At 47.1% G+C, this 23584-nt stretch overlaps 1 protein-coding gene across 1 annotated transcript in view; it reads left to right on the plus strand.

Moving 5' to 3' along the window:
• Nucleotides 1–20849, plus strand: part of LOC115459049 (acetylcholine receptor subunit delta-like) — a 42091-nt gene extending 21242 nt beyond the window's left edge. Inside the window, exons 7-13 of the mRNA XM_030188914.1 lie at nucleotides 2359–2559; nucleotides 4531–4642; nucleotides 9497–9611; nucleotides 14170–14380; nucleotides 18491–18609; nucleotides 19231–19453; nucleotides 20598–20849. Coding sequence (XP_030044774.1) covers nucleotides 2359–2559; nucleotides 4531–4642; nucleotides 9497–9611; nucleotides 14170–14380; nucleotides 18491–18609; nucleotides 19231–19413 — 941 coding nt within the window. The 3' untranslated portion in view covers nucleotides 19414–19453; nucleotides 20598–20849. The remainder of the gene's footprint in view (nucleotides 1–2358; nucleotides 2560–4530; nucleotides 4643–9496; nucleotides 9612–14169; nucleotides 14381–18490; nucleotides 18610–19230; nucleotides 19454–20597) is intronic.
• Nucleotides 20850–23584: the final 2735 nt, after the last annotated feature.

A 23584-nucleotide genomic window follows, 5' to 3' on the forward strand; every position in this document is an offset into this window, starting at 1 on the left:
GGTTTTGGTTTGAGCAGTCCTCGCTGATATTCAGCAGCACTGTCTGGTTCAGCACCACTGAATTTTGGCAAATAGTCCTGCAGAAGCAATTTAACCAGGCAGTAGCTCTCCTGCTTAATTTGCCCTTATTGACCTTTTCAGAGTGTATAAGGCACATCCTATATAATAATTCTCACCTCCAACGTTCTATGCTTGGGACCGTGGCTCCCTGGCTGCAAGTGGTCTGCCAGGCAGACACGCACGGACGTCACTGACGTCAACACAGCTGATTCCAAGGCAAGGGGAGGAGTAGGGAAACACGCCAGCGTGTTTCCCTACTCCTCCTACTGCCTCGGAATCAGCTGTCACCCCCCCCCCCGCGCTATGGCCCCCTCGAAACCCACCCCCTCCCGCGAACCTGTCGATCCCCCCCCCGGAACGCCGAAAACTGCCGCCACTGCCGTTGTTGTGCTACCTTCCCTTCCCGTAGGTTCTTCAATCATCTTCTTAGAAAGTTTAACTCCGTGCGTCTGACGTCAGGCGCACTGAGTTAAACTTTCTAAGAAGATGATTGAAGAACCTACGGGAAGGGAAGGTAGCACAACAACGGCGGCGGTGGCGGCAGTTTTCGCTGGCACGGGGGGGGGGGGGAAACGACAGGTTCGCGGAAGGGGGGGGTTCGAGGGGGCTGTAGCATGGGGGGGGGGGGAATTGCCTGCCTAAGGCCCATTTCCTTGCCTACAGAAACGGGCCTTTTTTACTAGTTACAATATAATATTCAATAATATTTAAAAAAAATAGATAATCAAAACAAAAATACAAAATCCAGTCAACATATAGGGACCCTTTTACTAAGCTGCGGTAAAAGGTGGCCTGCGCTAGTGTGGGCGCGTGAAATTGGCGAGCACTGGGCCATTTTTCACTGCGGTGGATAAAAAGGCCTTTTTTAAAGAAATGGGGCAGGAAATGACCGTGTGCTAATATTAAAGTAGTGCCTGGCTATTTATTGCCTGAGCCCTTTTACCATTTACTTGGTGCTAAGGGCTCTCCCGGAAATCAGGCAGTGCGCGGTAATGTGGCCACACTGCGGGGAACGCCCCGCCCCCACTCCCCAATGTAGAAAATAGAAACAGTGCACGCCAACGTCGGAATTACCACTTAGCGCCCATGCTACCCCAGCAGTAGAATCGATTTGGCATTCGCTACCCACGCAACATACACCCCCAATCCTGTGGATTGCAAGATTTTACCTGTTCTTTGCTCCAGTGGATCATAAGTACATAAGTATTGCCACACTGGGAAAAAACCAAAGGTCCATCGAGCCCAGCATCCTGTTTCCAACAGTGGCCAATCCAGGTCACAAATACCCGGCAAGATCTCAAAAATGTACAAAACATTTTATACTGCTTATTCCAGAAATAGGATAGGATCACACTTTAGGCCTCTGCATTAAGGGAGATATTTATTAATATGTGTTATGGCCCTAACAAGTGTTATTTGCCATTAACCTGTGTTAGAGAACATGCGTTGTATTATCGTAAGGCACGTTAAAATAAGTAATGAGATGCAAGGCAAGTCAATGCATGCAGAACACCTTATTACAATATATGTCCTTATATGACAGCTTGACCCTAGCAGTAGTACCATAAGACCACTGCTAGGGGGCACCAGTGCCATTTTGATTCCAGCATCAGTAAGGGGCAGGAGCAACTGAGAATTACTCCTCCCCCGAAGGTACTAGACACCAGGTATTACTAAATATAGGCTGTCAGGCCTATAGGAGAGTGGGGGGTGCTTCGGTGGATGGAGTGGTGTTTGGGGTGGGGGGCATAGGGAAGAGGGACTTGTATTCAGGGGGATGTTGGTAAGGGAAGGTCTTCAGGGCAGGGGGGCATCAGGAGAGGGGATATATTCAGAGGGGGTATTGGGAGACAGGTCTTTGGAGAAGAGGGCATTAGGTAGGGATGCTTGCATTGGGGGGGGGGGTATAAGGAAGGGATGGTTTTTGGGGTGGGAGAAATGGATTGGGGAGGCATCGAGAGGGGGGGAATAGACTGGGGGGGCATTGGGAGGGGGCATTATGCCCAGAAACTCAATGTCGGGCCATGTCCAGGCTCTGGCATTGAGTTTCTGGTTTTACAGAACCATCCAAACCATAACAGGTTAAGTGCACTATTCAGCATTTAATCAGTTATGGTGAACCGCATAAAGATAGAACTAATTTTCGGTCCTATTTACGTGTTTACCCTGGCCAGTTAAATTAACTTTCACTGCCTTGGGAGCCAGCTGTGTGGGTGCCAATGGCAATATCGAGCAAGCTCTTTCCCTGTGTTTTGAAACATCAGTGCCTCTGTTCACTTCATTTTTATTTCTCTGCAGAAAATGGAGAATGGGAAATTATTCACAAGCCTGCCCGAAAGAATGTTGACAAAAGCGTGTGCCTTGAGAGCACCAAGTACCAGGACATTACATTCTATCTGATCATCAAACGCAAACCTCTCTTCTACATCATCAACATTATCATCCCATGTGTTCTCATCTCTTTTATGGTCAACCTGGTCTTTTATTTGCCAGCGAACAGTAAGTATTGCAAGCAGAGCTCATGAATTAGCCCTGTTGCATGCTTCCATGCAAATTTCCCAAGCCTGCCTTTGGTTAGAGTTACCATATGTCCGGATTTACCCGGACATGTCCTCTTTTTGAGGACACGGCCAGGCAACCGGGTGGGTTTTGCCAGCTTGCCCGTTTGTCTGGATTTGCGGACAAACGGGCAGGCTGGTGGGCGGGGGGGGGGGGGGCCTAGGGGTGTCCTATCCTTCCTTCCCCTTACCATACTGTACTGCCCTGCTGGTCTAGTGACCTCGTCGGGGCAGGAAATAGCCCCGCCTTTCCTGCCCGGAGTGGCTGCAGACTGTCTCTTGCTGCCTCCGGTCTCAGTACCGATTCAAAATGTCCGCCGAGAGTTCAGTCAGCAGCCTCGCGAGACTTCTGCAGAAGTGCCAGGTGCCCTTGACCTGGATTGGCCACTGTCGGTGACAGGATGCTGGGCTAGATGGACCTTTGGTCTTTCCCAGTATGGCACTACTTATGTACTTATGTACTTATGTCTTGCAAGGTCACTTTCGGCAGCCATTTTGAAGCGACGCCCAGAGCAAGACTTCCCTGTCCCAAAGACCACCAGGGCAGTACAGTAAGGTAAGGGGAGGGGAGGATAAGACACCCTTAGGGGGTGTGACAGGGGGGGGTGGGGTGGGGGTGTGATAGGGGCGGGATGGTATGTGACAGTGCCGGGGTGGGGTAGGGTAGGGGTGTGGCAGGGTATATGTCCTCTTTTTGGGGGGAGCAAATACGGCAACCCTACTCTAGGGGTGGGAAGGAAGAAGGTGGTATTGATACTGTCGTCCGCAATCTGGTAGAATCATTGGTACTCAGTCATCTGAACTATTGTAACTCACTCTACGCTGGCTGTAAAGAGCAAATACTTAAAAAACTCCAGACAGCCCAAAATACGGCAGCCAGACTAATATTCGGCACACCAAAATACGAAAGCGCGAAACCCCTGAGGGAAAAACTACATTGGCTCCCACTAAAGGAACGTATCACGTTCAAACTTTGCACCCTAGTCCATAGAATCATTCATGGTAACGCCCCAGCCTACATGTCAGACCTGATAGATCTACCACCCAGGAACGCAAAAAGATCCTCTCACACATTCCTTCATCCTCCCAAGTGCAAGGGTCTGAAATACAAATCAATGCATGCATCTACCTTTTCCTATACGAGCACGCAGCTCTGGAACGCGCTGCCACGTAACCTGAAAACGGTCTATGAATTGACCAATTTCCGCAAACTACTGAAAACCTATCTCTTCGACAAGATATATCACAAAGATCAACATGTGTAACTGTACAATCTTTAAAACTTCCAGAACTGTCTTATAATGTCTTTTGCTTTATCACCATCATGTATTTCACCACCATGTAACACAAAACCCTCTGTAAACCAAATGTATATTCACTTCTATTTCCAGTACCCATGATGTATTGTAAGCCACATTGAGCCTGCAAAGAGGTGGGATAATGTGGGATACAAATGCCATAAATAAATAAATAAATAGATACACTTCAGGCCAGAACCTGGAAATTATGTGGGTGCTGGCTGATATCTCATATTCAGTGGCACCTCCTGCATAGCAAAGTGACAAAAATTAGGACCACCGTTTAGGCAGTCCTAAGCTCTTCCTCGACTCCGGCCCAAGCCGATATTCAGTCAAGTACTGCAGAGCGTGAGTTAAGCAGACAGGAGCATCTCCTGGGCTCCTATTCTGGCCGGAGCCCTGGATGCTTCTGATGATTAAAATTTGGGCTTGACGTTCCAGGGCTGCACACAGTTCACAAGTAGACCCCCCGAATCAAAGAGCTCAACCCACCCCACAGGAACAGGACTTTCTTAAGTGGCGCCATTCGAGGGAGAGAAACTGGTGTGTGGCGATCTTCTCAGCTGGCCTTGTGGCGGGACTTTACTGACAATGTTCACGCTTTTCATTCTCAGGCGGAGAGAAGATGACGCTCTCCATATCAGTCTTACTGGCACAGGCTGTTTTTCTGCTGCTCATTTCTCAGCGTCTGCCGCGAACTGCCCTTGCTGTCTCTCTGATTGGAAGGTAAGCGCTCTGAGCCGGGAAAACCAAGACTTTGCTGGAAAAGTGGAAAGGGACTTTCCAGGCTCTGCTTACATATGTTACCTTTGTCATATCCAATTAGCTGCACTTCTGGGCTATTTTTATGTCATGTCATGTTTGTACACGTGAATTATTTCAGTAAGCCTTCCGAATGTTAGTATTACTCCTTTGGTGATTGTATACTGTCAAATATGGCCTTTCTGATCTAGGCTGGCATATACCCTGTGCCTTGAGAAATGTGCAGAATTAGGAGCTGCTAATGGAGAGCTCGCCTTTCTTCTAACTAATTTGCAAGCTGCAAAATACACATTTATATATTTATTAGGATTTACTTACCACCTTTTTGAAGGAATTCACTCAAGGCGGTGTACAGTAAGAATAATTCAGACATGAGCAATAGACAATTACAGCAACAAAAAATATTCAAATAACAATACAACTACTTACAATGTCAACATAATACAGGGTTAAATTTAAAACTCTATGTCTGATCTTCAAGGCCCTGAAAGGAAATGGCCCCGAGTATCTGAAGAATAGGCTGATCCTCCACACACCGCCAAGGACGCTAAGGTCCTCCCAAGGACTGTCACTAACTACACCCTCTCCAAAAGACAATTCCGCATTTTTAGGTATAACTTGTCTGGAATGTTTTTACGTTTGGGGAGCGTGCCAGGTGCCCTTGACCTGGATTGGCCACTGTCGGTGACAGGATGCTGGGCTGGATGGACCTTTGGTCTTTCCCAGTATGGCACTACTTATGTACTTATGTACTTATATGTACATTACACGATGTGATACCCGCAAACGAGCCTTCTCCGGAGTAGCCCCCACACTCTGGAAAGCATTGCCTGAAAGGCTCCGCTTAACACAAGACTATCTCTACTTCAGGAAGCAGGTGAAAGCTTGGCTCTTCAACCAAGCCTTTAACAGAAGAAGTAACTAACTCCTTAGTCTCACCTGCTTCCTGAAGTACAGATAGCAATGGCCTGCAGTGCAGAAATGTGTTTTCATTTAAAGTGAAGAAGCAAATCTCCACAAAATGTTTTAGGGACCCTTTTTCAAAGACGCGGTAGGATCTATGCACGTGCAGCACACGCCATAACGAGACTACCACCAGGCTAGCACGCTCCCTGGCAATAATTTTGGATTTGGCGTGTGCCCATACCATCATGACAAATTATTTTATTTCCTTACTGTGCGCAGCATTTACGGCGTTAATCAGCAGTTGGTGCGTGCCGACCAGCCACCACGTGTGCAGAGCATGAGCCTTACCGCTAAATCAGTGGGTGGCATTAAGGGCTCAGTCCCAGAAGCGGAACCAGGTTGACAGCGCGGGGGGAGCGAGAGCACACTTCCGCCAAAGCACATTTTCAGCTCGGTCCGTAAATAGGCAAGTACTGGTTTCAGTTTTACCGCAGGCCCTTTTCCCGGCCCATTGACAAAAAAGCCCTCTTTCTCAGACGTAGTAAAAACTGGCCCAGTATGCGCCAAAAACACGCGCCCACACTTCCGCAAAGCAAATACAATTTCGTTCCTCTTTCATTATTTACAGAAAATAATCACCACCAGTAGCAGAGGGCATCTATCTTGTCCTCCTCTACCAGCCCCTGCCGAGATTGGGTGGCAGAGCCGGTGGCGGGAGGCGAGGATAGTGCTGGGCAGACTTATACGATCTGTGCCAGAGCCAGTGGTTGGAGGCGGGGCTGGTGGTTGGGAGGCGAGGATAGAGCTGGGCAGACTTATAAGGTCTGTGCCAGAGCCGGTGGTGGGAGGGGGGAATCGTGGTTGGGAGGCGGGGATAGTGCTGGGCAGACTTACATGGTCTGTGCCCTGAAAAGGACAGGTACAAATCAAGGTAAGGTATACACAAAAAGTAGCACATATGAGTTTATCTTGTTGGGCAGACTGGATGGACCATGCAGGTCTTTTTCTGCCGTCATTTACTATGTTACTATGTTACTTCTGGGCTCTGTGCATTCCAGCCCAGCCCCTGGGCCTCCCCCACCCCTCTATCTTAATCTTTTGCAGTGATAGGCAGGAACTGTCAGTTCTGGGTCATCCTGCTCTGTTAGGGTTATTTTCAAAAGAGCAGCAGCTAACCCAAGGCTGCCATGGCTGGAAAACAGAGCATCAGTGCAATAAGAGAACTTCTATTCCCTTACTTGCCTTTGGGTTTATTGCAGATTACAAAAGATTTTTAAAAGAGAAAAAGCCATCCCCCAATTACAGAGATTAATAAAATCACAATTACCCACTTAAGCCAAACTCAATGTATTTTCTAAAAAGAAAAGATTTCAAAAGTTTCCTAAGATAAGAAGGTTCCGTTCTCGGTACAAAAAGTAGATAATTCCAACATTTAACAGCTTGATAGGAAAAAGAAGCAGCAAAAAAATATATACAGATGGAAAAAGAAGTAAGAAATGATTCTGGGACCGCTGTTAGGTATTCATATTTTAGGAAGATAACATAAGTACATAAGTACATAAGTAATGCCACACTGGGAAAAGACCAAGGGTCCATCGAGCCCAGCATCCTGTCCACGACAGCGGCCAATCCAGGCCAAGGGCACCTGGCGAGCTTCCCAAACGTACAAACATTCTATACATGTTATTCCTGGAATTTTGGATTTTTCCAAGTCTGTTTAGTAGCGGTTTATGGACTTGTCCTTTAGGAAACCATCCAACCCCTTTTTAAACTCTGCTAAGCTAACCGCCTTCACCACTTTCTCCGGCAACGAATTCCAGAGTTTAATTACACGTTGGGTGAAGAAAAATTTTCTCCGATTTGTTTTAAATTTACTACACTGTAGTTTCATTGCATTCCCCCTAGTCCTAGTATTTTTGGAAAGCGTGAACAGACGCTTCACATCCACCTGTTCCACTCCACTCATTATTTTATATACCTCTATCATGTCTCCCCTCAGCCATCTCTTCTCCAAGCTGTATAGCCCTAGCCTCCTTAGTCTTTCTTCATAGGGAAGTCGTCCCATCCCCGCTATCATTTTAGTCGCCCTTCGCTGCACCTTTTCCAATTCTACTATATCTTTCTTGAGATGCGGCGACCAGAATTGAACACAATACTCAAGGTGCGGTCGCACCATGGAGCGATACAACGGCATTATAACATCCTCACACCTGTTTTCCATACCTTTCCTAATAATACCCAGCATTCTATTCGCTTTCTTAGCCGCAGCAGCACACTGAGCAGAAGGTTTCAGTGTGTTATCGACGACGACACCCAGATCCCTTTCTAGGTCCGTAACTCCTAACGTGGAACCTTGCATGACGTAGCTATAATTCGGGTTCTTTTTTCCCACATGCATCACCTTGCACTTGCTCACATTAAACATCATCTGCCATTTAGCCGCCCAGTCTCCCAGTCTCGTAAGGTCCTCTTGTAATTTTTCACAACCCTGTCGCGATTTAACGACTTTGAATAACTTTGTGTCATCAGCAAATTTAATTACCTCGCTAGTTACTCCCATCTCTAAATCATTTATAAATATATTAAAAAGCAGCGGTCCTAGCACAGACCCCTGAGGAACCACACTAACTACCCTTCTCCATTGTGAATACTGCCCATTTAACCCCACTCTCTGTTTCCTATCCTTCAACCAGTTTTTAATCCACAATAGGACTTTTCCTCCTATCCCATAGAACCATACCATGAATTATTCACAATTTAAAAGCAGAGCTGCCAAGAGGGGCCGATCCACTCAGCGGGAGCTTTGGGGTCCGCACTCAGACCACCCCAGCTCCGCCCCTCCCCACCATTGCTCCACCCAAATCCACCCACAGCTCCGCCCATTTCTCTGCCCCAGCACAGCTGATTCGAGGACAGCAGCAGGAAATGCCTTCATAAAACATCATCGCCTCCATGAGGCGTGGGATCAGCGGTAGCAGGAGACTACTACTACTATTTAGCATTTCTATAGCGCTACAAGGCGTACGCAGCGCTGCACAAACATAGAAGAAAGACAGTCCCTGCTCAAAGAGCTTACAATCTAATAGACAAAAAATAAATAAAGTAAGCAAATCAAATCAATTAATGTGAATGGGAAGGAAGAGAGGAGGGTAGGTGGAGACGAGTGGTTACGAGTCAAAAGCAATGTTAAAGAGGTGGGCTTTCAGTCTAGATTTATAGGTGGCCAAGGATGGGGCAAGACGTAGGGGCTCAGGAAGTTTATTCCAGGCGTAGGGTGCAGCGAGACAGAAGGCGCGAAGTCTGGAGTTGGCAGTAGTGGAGAAGGAAACAGATAAGAAGGATTTATCCATGGAGCGGAGTGCACGGGAAGGGGTGTAGGGAAGGACGAGTGTGGAGAGATACTGGGGAGCAGCAGAGTGAGTACATTTATAGCTTAGTAGAAGAAGTTTGAACAGGATGCGAAAACGGATAGGGAGCCAGTGAAGGGTCTTGAGGAGAGGGGTAGTATGAGTAAAGCGACCCTGGCGGAAGACGAGACGGGCAGCAGAGTTTTGAACCGATTGGAGAGGGGAGAGGTGACTAAGTGGGAGGCCAGCAAGAAGCAGATTGCAGTAGTCTAAACGAGAGGTGACAAGGGTGTGGATGAGGGTTTTGGTAGAGTGCTCGGAAAGAAAGGGGTGGATTTTACGGATGTTGTAAAGGAAGAAACGACAGGTCTTGGCAATCTGCTGGATATGAGCAGAGAAGGAGAAATCCTGATTTCTTGGCAGGAAATGACCTGCTGGAGTGGGAGACTTAGCAGGGTTTGTAAATGTGCAAAATGCACAGATTGGAAAGAGCTTTGTAGCCCAGACACCAGTTAAGGATGTGTAGAGAGCCTCACGGCTACGCACTGTTCTCTTCCCTTTGCAGGTACTTAATGTTTATCATGGTGCTGGTGACCGTGGTGGTTGTGAGCTGTGTCATCGTGTTGAACATTCACTTCCGGACCCCCAGCACTCACAGGATGCCAAGGTGGCTCAAAGAGGTAGGTTCAAGTAGACATGCTGGAGAAATACTGCTGATGCCTCTGTAACAGAAGACTTCGTTCTGCATCTCTGGCTGGGGGGGGGGTGCAAGCATTGCTTCTCTGTGGCATACCTACCGTAACTGCGACCTGGGCAGGGGCGTAGCTACGTGGGGCCACATGGGCATGGACCCCCTTAGATTTGGCCCTGGCCCCTCCCTGCCGCCAACCCCTTCGACCCCACTCCCTGCCAAAATCCTCTTCTCCGGCACGGCCGCGTGATCTGCAAGGGCAGGCTTCTGTTTCTGTGAGTTTGACGTCCTGCACGTTGGTGGTGGCGGCGGGAAGAGGGGGTCGAAAGGGTTGGCGCTGGGGGGGTGGGTCAAAGGTGGTGGCGGCTGCGGGGAGGTAAAAAAATGGTGAGGGAGGTCAGTGGCACTGGGGGGTGGGGGGGCTAAAATGTGCCCCCTCACCTCGGACTCTGGACCCCCCTCCCGCCGAAGTCTGGCTACGCCCCTGGACCCGGGGCGGAGCGCCCCCTTCCTCCAAGCAAGGGGGTGCACTCAGCAGTCTCATGGCTGTCGGCTCTGCCGGTCCCCGTTCCTAGAACAGGAAGTTGATGTCAGAGGGGGCAGTGGACTGGCAGAGCCGACAGCCATGCGATCCCCCCCACCACCACCACCCTGCCCTTAGTATGCTAGAACTGCTTCTAACTGGCCACTACTGTACTCCGTATGGACTCCTGACCCCAGCCTCAAGCTGGGACTTCTGTAGCTCGGATGCACTGAAGGATCACAAACGTCTGGCTTAGTAGTGAGCAGTGTAACTGTGTCCTGGCAGAAAATGGTTGTTTTCTGTTGTTTCCCTTGTCATTTCTGGGAGTGTTCATTTTCTTCATTTTTTGTGTCATCATGGGAGCAGTATTGTTGAGAGTGGGCACTCTTTGCAAAGGAGGCAGACTCTTTGAAAGTAGTGGGCATTCCTCCCCGATACTGTGTGCATGATGTGAGACGCTTTGCTGGTTTCCAAAACAGTATTCCCTCTTCCCAAAAGTTTCCACCAAAAATTGTTGTGATATGAGGGTCACAATAGAATGTGGAACTGGATGTTATCAGTTAAATAAGTATCGCTGAACATTGACCCCTTGGTGTTAAACATATGGGTGGAGTGGAGGAGTGGCCTAGTGGTTAGGGTGGTGGACTTTGGTCCTGAGGAACTGAGTTGGATTCCCACTTCAGGCACAGGCAGCTCCTTGTGACTCTGTCACTTAACCCTCCATTGCCCCATGTAAGCCGCATTGAGCCTGCCATGAGTGGGAAAGCGCAGGGTACAAATGTAACAAAAATAAAATAGATACTATTGGAGATTCTACATGGAACGTTACTACTACTGGAGATTCTACATGGAATGTTGCTATTCCACTAGCAACATTCCATGTAGAAGGCTGCGCAGGCTTCTGTTTCTGTGAGTCTGACGTCCTGCACGTACGTGCAGGACGTCAGACTCACAGAAGAGGAAGCCTGCGCGGCCACATTGGTGATCTGCAAGGGCCGACTTCTACATGGAATGTTGCTAGTGGAATAGCAACATTCCATGTAGAATCTCAAATAGTAGCAACAGTGGCGGAATGGCCTAGTGGTTAGGGTGGTGGACTTTGGTCCTGAGGAACTGAGTTGGATTCCCACTTCAGGCACAGGCAGCTCCTTGTGACTCTGGGCAAGTCACTTAACCCTCCATTGCCCCATGTAAGCCGCATTGAGCCTGCCATGAGTGGGAAAGCGCAGGGTACAAATGTAACAAAAATAAAATAGATACTATTGGAGATTCTACATGGAACGTTACTACTACTGGAGATTCTACATGGAATGTTGCTATTCCACTAGCAACATTCCATGTAGAAGGCTGCGCAGGCTTCTGTTTCTGTGAGTCTGACGTCCTGCACGTACGTGCAGGACGTCAGACTCACAGAAGAGGAAGCCTGCGCGGCCACATTGGTGATCTGCAAGGGCCGACTTCTACATGGAATGTTGCTAGTGGAATAGCAACATTCCATGTAGAATCTCAAATAGTAGCAACAGTGGCGGAATGGCCTAGTGGTTAGGGTGGTGGACTTTGGTCCTGAGGAACTGAGTTGGATTCCCACTTCAGGCACAGGCAGCTCCTTGTGACTCTGGGCAAGTCACTTAACCCTCCATTGCCCCATGTAAGCCGCATTGAGCCTGCCATGAGTGGGAAAGCGCAGGGTACAAATGTAACAAAAATAAAATAGATACTATTGGAGATTCTACATGGAACGTTACTACTACTGGAGATTCTACATGGAATGTTGCTATTCCACTAGCAACATTCCATGTAGAAGGCTGCGCAGGCTTCTGCTTCTGTGAGTCTGACATCCTGCATGTACGTGCAGGACGTCAGACTCACAGAATCAGAAGCCTGCGCGGCCACATTGGTGATCTGCAAGGGCCGACATTCCATGTAGAATCTCAAATAGTAGCAACAGTGGAGGAGTGGCCTAGTGGTTAGGGTGGTGGACTTTGGTCCTGAGGAACTGAGTTCGATTCCCACGTCAGGGAGGGACAGGCAGCTCCTTGTGACTCTGGGCAAGTCACTTAACCCTCCATTGCCCCATGTAAGCCGCATTGAGCCTGCCATGAGTGGGAAAGCACAGGGTACAAATGTAACAAAAATAAAATAGATACTATTGGAGATTCTACATGGAATGTTGCTACTATTGGAGATTCTACATGGAATGTTGCTATTCCACTAGCAACATTCCATGTAGAAGGCTGCGCAGGCTTCTGTTTCTGTGAGTGTGACGTATGTGCAGGACGTCAGACTCACAGAAGCAGAAGCCTGCGCGGCCACATTGGTGATCTGCAAGGGCCGACTTCTACATGGAATGTTGCTAGTGGAATAGCAACATTCCATGTAGAATCTGAAATAGTAGCAACAGTGGAGGAGTGGCCTAGTGGTTAGGGTGGTGGACTTTGGTCCTGAGGAACTGAGGAACCGAGTTTGATTCCTGGCACAGGCAGCTCCTTGTGACTCTGGGCAAGTCACTTAACCCTCCATTGCCCCATGTAAGCTGCATTGAGCCTGCCATGAGTGGGAAAGCGCAGGGTACAAATGTAATAAAAATAAAATGTCACACACCCACTTCCAGCATTCTTTGCCATTGCTTCCTCTTTTTTATGCGCATACACAGTAATTTGAGGACATAGAAGCTAAGGATACATTACATTACACTTTGTATTATATCCCGCTAACACCATCAAGTTCAGGGCTGGTCTTATCAATTGCAGGGCCCTGTGCAGACCAGTTCAGTGGGTCCCTTCTGCCGGCACCCATGCCCATGCCCCTCCCCCCATGCCTGCCACCATAAGCCATAATTTATCAGAGTTTAAAAGGAGGTTTAGAGCTCTTGGAACCCTACTTCACCCCGTACCTTGATGTGCATCCACCACGTTTCAATAGAGAACAGCAGACAGCGGCAGCGATTTTCATATCCCATCAGCTGTATCCCACCTTTGCAGAAGCAGGAAGTGACATCAAAAGGGGGCAGGATGCAGCAGTGAGGAGGCTCTGGACTCAGCAGCTGACAGGATATGAAAATCGTTGCCGCTGCTCAGTGGCGTTCCTGGCCGGGATGGCACCCGGGGCGGAGTGCCGATGCGCCCCCCCCCCCCCCCCCCCGGGGGCAGCCCCCCCCCCCCGCTAGATGACACCTCCCCCCCTCCAGTGAAATGACACCCCCCCTGGGTGCACGCCGCTTGGGGGGGGTGCCACAGCGTGTGCCTGCTCCTCCGAGTTCGCTAAACTTCGTTCGTTCGCTGCAGCTCCCTGTGCCCCGGAACAGGAAGTAACCTGTTCCAGGGCAGAGGGAGCTGCAGCAAACGAACAAACTTTAGCAAACTCAGAGGAGCAGGCGCGCACTGCAGCACCCCCCCCCCCCCCCCAGCGGCGTGCACCCGGGGTGGACCGCCCCCACCGCTCCCCCCCCCCTTTTGTACACCACTGCCACTGCCTGATGCTGTCTACTGAAATGCAGATGCACATTAAGGTACGGAGCAGGGAGGTGTTCCGAGACAGGAGGACAGACGTGCCAGAGATGCAGGGCCCTGTGCGACCGCCCCTATCGCTCATGCCTAAGACCGGCCCTGATCAAGTTGTAAGCGGGTTACATATGTCAAGAGAACCAGAGCATTTCCCTGGGATATCAAAGTAAACTCAGAAAAGAAACCGTAATTAAGAAACAAATTTTCTGATTAGAACAGTTTTTCTATTTTTCCGAAAAGAGAGGTATGATTGGGAAAATGAAAATTGCTTAGCAGTATCCCTCCACAAACGTGCTGCTTGGACAGTCAAAGGTCTATCAAAAACCGAGAGCTGTTCAGTGTCTAAATCATAAGTGCATAGGGCCTTTCATCTGTTCCTGTTGGAAAGAAATGTTTGCTATGCCCTCCAGGTCACTGTTTCCCATAAAGGCTTTTCTCATCACTTTTTGTTTACTCTATTAATTTCGGTCAGTGTCCCTCATAAACAATTTTTTTTTTCTCTCTCATCCCCATGTTCCCAGCTGTTCTTGTGCAAGTTGCCTCGAATTCTACACATGTCGCAGCCCGCGGAGAGTGAGCCGGAGCCCTGGAACAACTTCTTACTACGCCGTAGCAGTTCCGTCGGTTACATTGTCAAGGCTGAGGAATATTTCTCGGTGAAATCACGCAGCGAGCTCATGTTTGAAAAGCAGTCGGAGCGCCATGGGCTGGCCAGCAGAGTCACACCAGCACGTAAGGGAATGAGCCGCAGTCTAAATCACCGAAAACTAAAATGCTGTCTGAATCCATTGAATTTATTCCCTCACTGGATGAAAATTTCCTTCTGGCACAAAATGTTTATTTAGTGTGTTTACCTTAAAATATATATATATATGGGATTGAAATTTAGCCCGTGGCAGTAAGTCATCTGGTTAAGGGATGACTAGTTAGCAGTGATAGTCAGCAGCACTAACCAGTTAAGTACTGCTGAAGATCAGGTTTCTGGCTCGCTCATTGGGGTTTAACCAGGCTGGAGAGAGAGAGGGGGGGACTCTGGACCAAGGAAGAAGGGAGAATAAGAAGAGGCATTGGACCATGGAGGGGGGAAGTCAAGACTGGGGGTTGCAGGAGGAAGGAAAGAGAGAGAAGAGAAAGTGGATATGGAGGAAAGAAGAGATGTTGGGCATGGAGAGAGCATAGATGCAAAGAGGTGATGCTAGATTCATTGGGAAGGGCAACAACAGAAAGGGTGATGCTGAACAGAGTAAGAAAGGAACACAGATAGTGAACCTCACAATCAAGAACACAAAATGGACAATCACACCATGGTCAGATCATTACAAAGCAAACACTTCCCTCCTCTGGAAAACAAAAGAGAAACAACAAAAACAGGAAAAAAGAACCTACAGTACAAGAGGCAAAATAGACCCTTTAACATTCTGGCAACAAATATATACCACCGAATGGACAACAACCACAGAATCACCCCAATTCTTACAAAAATGCAGAACAGTTCTAGACAATATAGCTCCGCTCCAAACCAGAACTTCGCATAGGATTAACTCAATCCCATGGTTCAACGAAGAACTGAAAGAACTAAAAACACAGGTCAGAAGACTAGAAAGAGCATGGAGCAAAAAAAAAGATGAACACACACTTAAAGAGTGGAAACAGTTACAAAGAAAATACAAATACAGCATCAGACATACCAAAAGAACGTACTACAAAACCATAATAGGACCAGACTACAAGGATACACACAAACTCTTTTCACTCGTAAACAATCTCCTAAACACCACACGAGTCACCTCGAACAGCACAGACACCCCATCGGCAGCCAACCTAGTGAAGTATTTCAATGAAAAAATTACAAAGCTCCGACGCATGATACCAAGTAACACCATTGAATATTCAAGTATCCTTGAATTCCTAGACCCAATACCCGGGGAATACCCAGCTGACCGATCATGGACCAACTTTGACCCAATTTCAGTAGATGAACTCACACACTGGCTTAAAAAATACGCCAAATCTCAGTGCAAACTTGACATTTGCCCCACCAGCCTAATAAAAGCTGCACCCAAACAATTTAAAATAGACCTCACGAACCAAGTAAACTATAGACTCCTACATGGTCTCTTCTCCACGGAAAATGGAAACATACTACTCACGCCGCTGCCAAAAGATGCCAAGAAAAGCACAATGGACTTAACCAACTACCAACCAGTCGCCTCTATCCCACTCACTACAAAATTGATGGAAGGCATAGTGACGAAGCAGCTCACGGACTACCTGACCAATCACTCAATTCTACATGAATCACAGTCAGGATTCCAATCAAATCATAGCACCGAAACTGTACTAGTGTCTGCAATGAACTCCTTTAAAAAAAACAATTGCAATTGGCAAGAACATACTCATATTACAATTCGACATGTCCAGTGCCTTCGACATGGTGGATCATGAAATACTATTACACATTCTAGAATACTTCGGAATCGGAGGCCCAGTTCTCAAATGGTTCAAAGGATTCCTCACCACTAGATCCTACCAAGTTATAACGAATACTGCCAGATCACCGCCCTGGACACCGGAATGTGGAGTCCCTCAAGGATCCCCCCTTTCACCTACAATCTTCAACCTAATGATGATACCACTAGCCAAACTCTTGGCCAATCAAAACTTTAACCCTTACATATATGCCGATGATGTCACAATCTACATCCCGTTCAAGAAGGACTTAAACGAAATAACCAACGAGATCAACCAGAGCTTCCAGATCATGCACTCATGGGCAGACTCATTCCGGCTAAAGCTCAATGCTGAAAAAACACAATGCCTAGTTCTCACCTCCCAATACAATGCAAACAATTACTCCACTATAACCACACCTTACTGCACACTGCCTATATCAGAAAACCTGAAAATTCTTGGAGTCGCCATTGATCGAAACCTCACACTCAATACCCACGTGAAGAACACAACGAAAAAATGTTCCAATCGATGTGGAAACTCAAAAGAATTAAACCTTATTTCCCAAGAAATATCTTTCGCACCCTAGTGCAGTCACTAGTAATAAGCCACTTGGACTATTGCAACACCTTGTACGCAGGCTGTAAAGAACAGACCATTAAAAAACTCCAAACAACCCAAAACACGGCAGCCAGGCTCATCTTTGGAAAACCTAAATATGAAAGCGCGAAGCCCCTAAGAGAGAAACTGCATTGGCTTCCGCTCAAGGAACGAATTGAATTCAAGATTTGCACAACCGTGCACAAAATCATTCACGCAGATGCCCCACTCTATATGCTAACCCTAGTGGACCTACCACCCAGAAACGCCAAAAGATCGGCTCGCAAATTCCTAAACCTGAATTTCCCCAGCTGCAAAGGAGTGAAGTACAAACAAGCTTATGCTACGACCTTTGCATACAAAAGCACACAGTTTTGGAATGCGCTACCCAAAACCCTGAAAACCATGAACAATCTAACCAGCTTCCGCAAAGCTCTGAAAACACACCTCTTTAACAAAGCTTACAATAACCACCCTCAATGATACAATTCTTCCCCCAAATCACCCAAACACATCTAAAACATTTCTCACACAACCTACCCAACATCAGCCCATCTATCACCTCTCTTACCTCAGCTTATGATCAACTGTATTTAAATCACGTATTGACTTTATCATAACCTTACTCTGTAAGCCACATTGAGCCTGCAAAAAGGTGGGATAATGTGGGATACAAATGCAATAAATAAAAATAAAATAAAATAAACATGGGGGGATGATAAGGACAGGGACATAGTTGGAAGACACTGGACAGGATGGATAGGGATGCAGAGGAAAGATGGATAATGGACATAGAGAAAGAACAGGAGACCCCGGAAAGAGTTGAGAAAAAAACAGAGAAAAGCAGGAGACAATGGGACCAAACCAATGCTCAGACAACAAAGGTAGAAAAAATATATTTTTTTTCTGTTTCTGAATTTATTAATTGTAACCCGTCAGCTTTGGGAAATTGCATTGCAATTCCCAGTACTGTGATAGGTTTGCTTTTTGCAGGGTTTGTTTACCAGACCTCTTAAAGGGTGTCTTCTTCTCCCTCTCCCCCTCCCCCTCCCCTGCTCTCACTTTGGCAGAGGTAGTGTTATAGGGGGGCCCGTCTCAGTTTTTCTTCCTGGGGACCATTCAGTCCTAGCTACGTCACTGATCTAGGGGGTATTTTTTTTACTTTTTAACAGGGTGCCTAGGTTGAGAGGGCACCAAGGCCCCTCTTTTGGGCACCCACGCGTCTATATAAAATATGATCAAAGCAGCAGGAATCATACCTGATTTAGGTCACAGGTATTTAGACCTGCTCAGGAGCAGGTGTAAATGTTAGCAGGTATCACTGAGGTAGCATAATATGGGAAGGCAGTCCTGACATGACCTCTGGCCTTTAGGGGGCCACAGAGGGACAAGTGGACAGGCCTTCAGCTGGCTGTGGTCAGTTTTCTACTTATCTGTTCAAACGCCGCCCTAGAACAGGCCTAGATATGGGTGGGGGAAAGTGTGCACGTATATGTATTGTGTTCTTTTATGTATGTAGCCCAATGGGGTAACTTTATAAAACCACTTCACACATGGAAAAAGATTAGGAAATTACCTCCCAAATCAGAAAAGTAGGAGGGACCACAAATTTTGTCTGACTAGCAGATGGACAGATATGATGGCAATACGATTTATTCCCTCTTGAACCCAGAGCTTTTTCCTGGAAGTGAGAACTTTCCGACACGAAGACTGTGTTCAAATTACTCCAAGATCCTACTTTTGCCCGACCAATGAAAAAAAACCAAATGCCCCTTTTATTTCCCTCAACAGAAACAAACCCCCAGGACGCTGATGATATCCAGGAACAGCTGTACAATGAGATTAAGCCTGCTATAGACGGAACCAATTTCATCGTTAAGCACATGAGGGACAAAAACGACTACAATGAGGTTGGTATGGGGCTAGAAATTTCTTCCCAGAGGTGTTGGGAAGTGTAGGGAGAAATGGTGCAGACCTGAGCCTTTCCAGTGGCCCCCTATAGCTACGCCACTGGAATGCACTAAGCTTAATAAAAGAATCCCTACGTTTGTGGCTAGTGCTTTCTGATGGAAAGAGTTGGGTTTGGCTACCCTGAAATCCCAATGATCTCGTGAAAGTAACAGATCCAATCAGTGGTGTAGCCACAGGTGGGCCTGGGTGGGCTGGGGGCCCACCCAACAGTAGCACACGTTTAGCGGTAGCTGGTGGGATCCCAAGCTCGGCCAGCTGAAGACTGCGAATGTTCCGTGTTCAGCGCATGCCTGCTGCAGACTGCCAAGGTGGAAAGAAGCGTTTTCCCACCATTTGAGATATTTTTTGGGTGGTGGTTGGGGGGGAGGGGGGGGGAACAACTGGTGCCCACCCACTTCTTCCCTAGGCCCACCCAAAATCTGTCGTCTGGCTACGCCCCTGGATCCAATTCACTGTAGATTACATTTCCACCAGTATAAAGATCATAGTCTCACTCCTGTCTCATTTCCACCCCTTTCTTTAATCGTTTTCTCTTCTCTCTTTCTCTCTCTTGCTCCCAGGAGAAGGATAACTGGAATCGAGTGGCCAGAACGGTTGATCGCCTCTGTTTGTTTTTGGTGACCCCTGTGATGGTTCTGGGAACTATGTGGATCTTCCTCCAGGGCAGCTACAACCACCCACCTCCCTTGCCATTCGCTGGGGACCCTTTCAGCTACAAGGAGGAGGACAAGCGCTACATTTAGGGGCTTCTGTGGATTCTTAGTCTAAGGACTTCCCCCCGGTGTTGCAGGAATTGATGCATGAATTACCCCTATTGTTAGCAGAATCTGTGGTACTTCAGGAGTCAAGCAGCACACACCAGAATGAGGGAGAAATCTTCTTTATTTGCCAGCAAACAGAGTAGGACATCAGTTCTAGCTCTCTTCTCTCTCTCTCAGCTCTCTGGATGTTATGGCTTCTGTCTCAGCTGCTTCTCTTCTTCTGTCTGTTCCTTCTGACGTAAACTGCTTCTACTCCCACTTAAATACAGTGCTATCCCCCTCTCTAGCCCCGTTACTTTCCAGATGGTAAAGAATAGATTGGTTACCTTGCCTCAGCCAATCATTACTTTAAAAATATCAGTTACATAGGTTTGATATTTCTCAAACTGACCTATGACCTGGGGCCCCTCAAGCTAGACAATATGGCACCAGTCTCTTACATTTTATTATGATTAATTTCTCAGCTATAGCTTAAACTGAATTCATTTAGGGACTAAGGGACATTCTCATATTCCTAATCAACTTCATACTAACTACTAACTGAACTCTGGCATTCATTAAGGGGTCAAGGGCCAGTCTTACTTAATGGCATACAGCTATAGTTTGTTATTACTTTCAGGACCATTCCTACATTTACCTATAATTAATCAAGACTTTTCTTGACCCTTTTCACCCACCAGCTCCATACATTAAACCAGCCAGGACTGCAGAAAACTCAAACCATATGCTGACCTTTTCACTGCAGCCCTACTCAGAACGTAAGGCAAAGAGTTGAACAAACATTAGATTTAAAAAGGTATTCTACATATTAACTACCCAGAATAAACATATTCTAAAATAAGACATATTCTAAAATACACAGAATCAGTATTCCTTATAACAAAATCTACATATCAAGAACTTCTAAAATTATTTAACCAGCTTTAAACTACAGTATGTCTGGCTCATGCTTTGTTCATTCATAATAGTATACAGATGTGCCAGCATTTAGCAATCCATCACTCACAAAGGGTGAAAGAAGTTGCTCTCTCTGACCTTTCTAAGTAATTAAATCCAGCTGGCATTCCTTCACTTGCAGGGTGAAAAAGTTGAATTCAAGCACCAAGCTTTTAAACCCTAAACAGAATTAACACTTAATATAATTATGCCCATGCTGTCTCACCGGTTCTTCTCGTTTGATTTCTATGCAAAGCCCTTCCGTGGGTTATTTTAGTAGAATCAGGTCATTAACTTTGGGGTCCTTTTACTAAGCTGCTGTAAAAGGGGGCCTGCGCTGGCGTCAGCCTCTGTTTTTGATGCCCCCCTGAGGCCCCCCCCTTTCACCGCAGCAAGTAAAAGGCTGCCCTTTTTTCTGGAAAAGAAATGGCTGTGCGGTAAGTGAACCAATCGCAGCGCGGCCATTTCAGGGGGAGAGCACGTTACCGCCAAGCCACTGAGGTGGCGGTAAGGACTCCCGGCGGTAACCGATTACCGCCGGGTAAATATTTTTGTAGCGCCAGAAATGGCGCGCACTGGGGGGTGGGAACTAGCACCAAGCTCCTGCGGTAGATCTGGATTGTGATGCGCCAACCGTTTATTTAAAGGGCCCCTCTGTCTTTCCGTAAAGTTGTTCTTACGTTAACTTCTGTTAATCTGCCTAAACAGCAGCAAATGTAGTAGGGTTCTGTTTAAACTGGACTGTTTCTTAGCTTATAATGTTTTGTATTTTTATAACAAGTAAGTTCTGTGACTCAGTGGTAACCTCACGCCTGGAATCGACTTCCCGAGCCTGTACGTCTAGCCCCGTCTTTGGCCATTTTCAAGTCCAGGCTAAAAGCCCACCTCTTTGACACTGCTTTTGACTCCTAACCACTACTTACTTGCCCTGTACCCCACCTCTTTAGTTCCCTTACCTCTTAATTGTTCTGTCTGTTTACCTGTCTTACTTAGATTGTGAGCTCTTTGAGCAGGGGGCTGTCTTTTGTGTATGGTGTACAGCTCTGCGTATGCCTTGTAGCACTATAGAAGTGATAAGTAGTAGTAGTAACCTAACAGGGAAGGGGCTGGAGCAAGGTCGGAGGGGTAGGAACAAAAGAGGTTGAGTGAATTTTAGAGAAAATTCTGAGGAAATGGATTTTAAACTCAAAAATGTCTAGAGAAGGCTGAAAGTATTTTAATCAGAAACTGCTTTTCACAGTCACAGTTTGGTACCTCCTTACAATCCACCTTGCTCTTACTAAACACTGTTTTGGAAAATGAATCTGTCATTGACTGCAACCGTGTTCATTTCTTCCATCCAAGGATGATGGTGATTGTTACAACGGGATTCACACGGACAGGGTAAAGGAATGGAATAAGATAGTGTTTGCATGTGGGACTGAGTGATTACAACAGAGCTTTGCTAAACTCGTCCTGCACCACCTGGGGGGTCACTTGTTTTTTTGTTGCCGTGGCTGCAGAAAGATCGGTGAGCATTGGACTAGAACAAAGAAACAATGCAGCCTTTGTGGACCTTTCATTAGATGTGTATCATGGTTAAGACATCTGTCAAGAACAGGGGTGTAACCATGGGTAGGCCCGGGTGGGCCTGGGACCACCCAGCAGCAGTGCACCCCTGGGACCTGACAGCTCCGGGGTTGGGGTGGCAGACTGAGCCTCCAATGCTAACTCTTCTCTATGGCAGCAGCAGAGATTCCCACATACTGCCTCTTGCTAACTCAGAAACCTCTCCCTGCCACGTCCTGCCCCCCGTCGCAATTTTCTGTTTGTGCCTGGGTGGGACGTGGCAAAGGGGCAGCTTCCAGATTAATGGCAGGCAGCGTGTGGAAATCGCTGCCGCGGACCCATAGAAGAGAGGGAGAGATGCTGCAGGTAGTGGAAGGGGGAGAGGGGCGAGAGATGCTGCATGGGAGGGAGGGGGAGAGAGAGGTGAGAGATGCTGCACGAGGGAGAGGGGTGAGGGAGGGAGAATTGCTGGACATGGGGTGGAAGGGAGGAAGGGTGAGATGCGGCAAAGGGGTAGAGAGGGGTAATATAGGAAGAAATCTTGTATTTGGGGGTGAAAGGGAAGGAGAGATGCTGAATGGAGGGGAAGAGGGGGTGAGAGAGAGGAAAATGTTGCACATAGGGGTGAAGGGAGACTGGGCGTCCAAATGGCAGATGACGTTTAATGTGAACAAGTGCAAAGTGATGCATGTGAGAAAGGGGAACCCGAATTATAGCTACGTCATGCAAGGTTCCACGTTAGGAGTCATGGACCAAGAAAGGGATCTAGGGGTCGTCATCTAGGTGGAAACTCAAACGAGTAAAACCTTTCTTCCCAAGGGAAATATTCCGCAGCCTGGTACAATCAATGGTGTTAAGTCACCTAGACTACTGCAATGCAATCTATGCCGGACACAAAGAACAAATTATTAAGAAACTCCAAACTGCCCAAAACACCGCAGCCAGACTCGTATTTGGAAAAACGAGGTACGAAAGCGCCAAATCCTTACGAGAAAAACTACATTGGCTCCCAATCAAAGAACGAATTGCGTTCAAAATCTGCGCCCTGGTTCATAAAATTATTCACGGCGAGGCCCCGGTCTACATGGCAGACCTCATAGACTTACCAACCAGAAACACAAAAAGGTCAGCACGCACATACCTAAACCTCCACTACCCAAGCCGCAAAGGACTTAAATATAAATTAACATATGCATCCAGCTTCTCCTACATAAGCACGCAACTATGGAATGCACTACCAAACGTCTTGAAAACAAAGCACGACCTAACAAACTTCCGGAAATCATTAAAAACCAATTTGTTCAAAAAGGCATACCATAACGATCCAACCTAAACACCTGAACCCTGCAACACAACGAAACTTATACCAGAACTGGACAAAACCTAATCTCTTTCTCCTTGACCAGCTAATTTACTCTGTCACTTATGAACTTTAACGCAATACCACTCTGTATTTCTCATACCGGAATTGGCGATCACCATCACGGTACTATGTAAGCCACATTGAGCCTGCAAATAGGTGGGAAAATGTGAGATACAAATGCAATAAATAAATAAATAAATGATATGTTGAAACCTTCCACTCAGTGTGCTGCTGCGGCTAAGAAAGCAAATAGAATGTTAGTTATTATTAGGAAAGGAATGGAAAACAAAAATGAGGATGTTATAA

The sequence above is a fragment of the Microcaecilia unicolor genome, unplaced genomic scaffold (assembly GCF_901765095.1).
Source record: "Microcaecilia unicolor unplaced genomic scaffold, aMicUni1.1, whole genome shotgun sequence".
Lineage (NCBI taxonomy): Eukaryota > Metazoa > Chordata > Amphibia > Gymnophiona > Siphonopidae > Microcaecilia > Microcaecilia unicolor.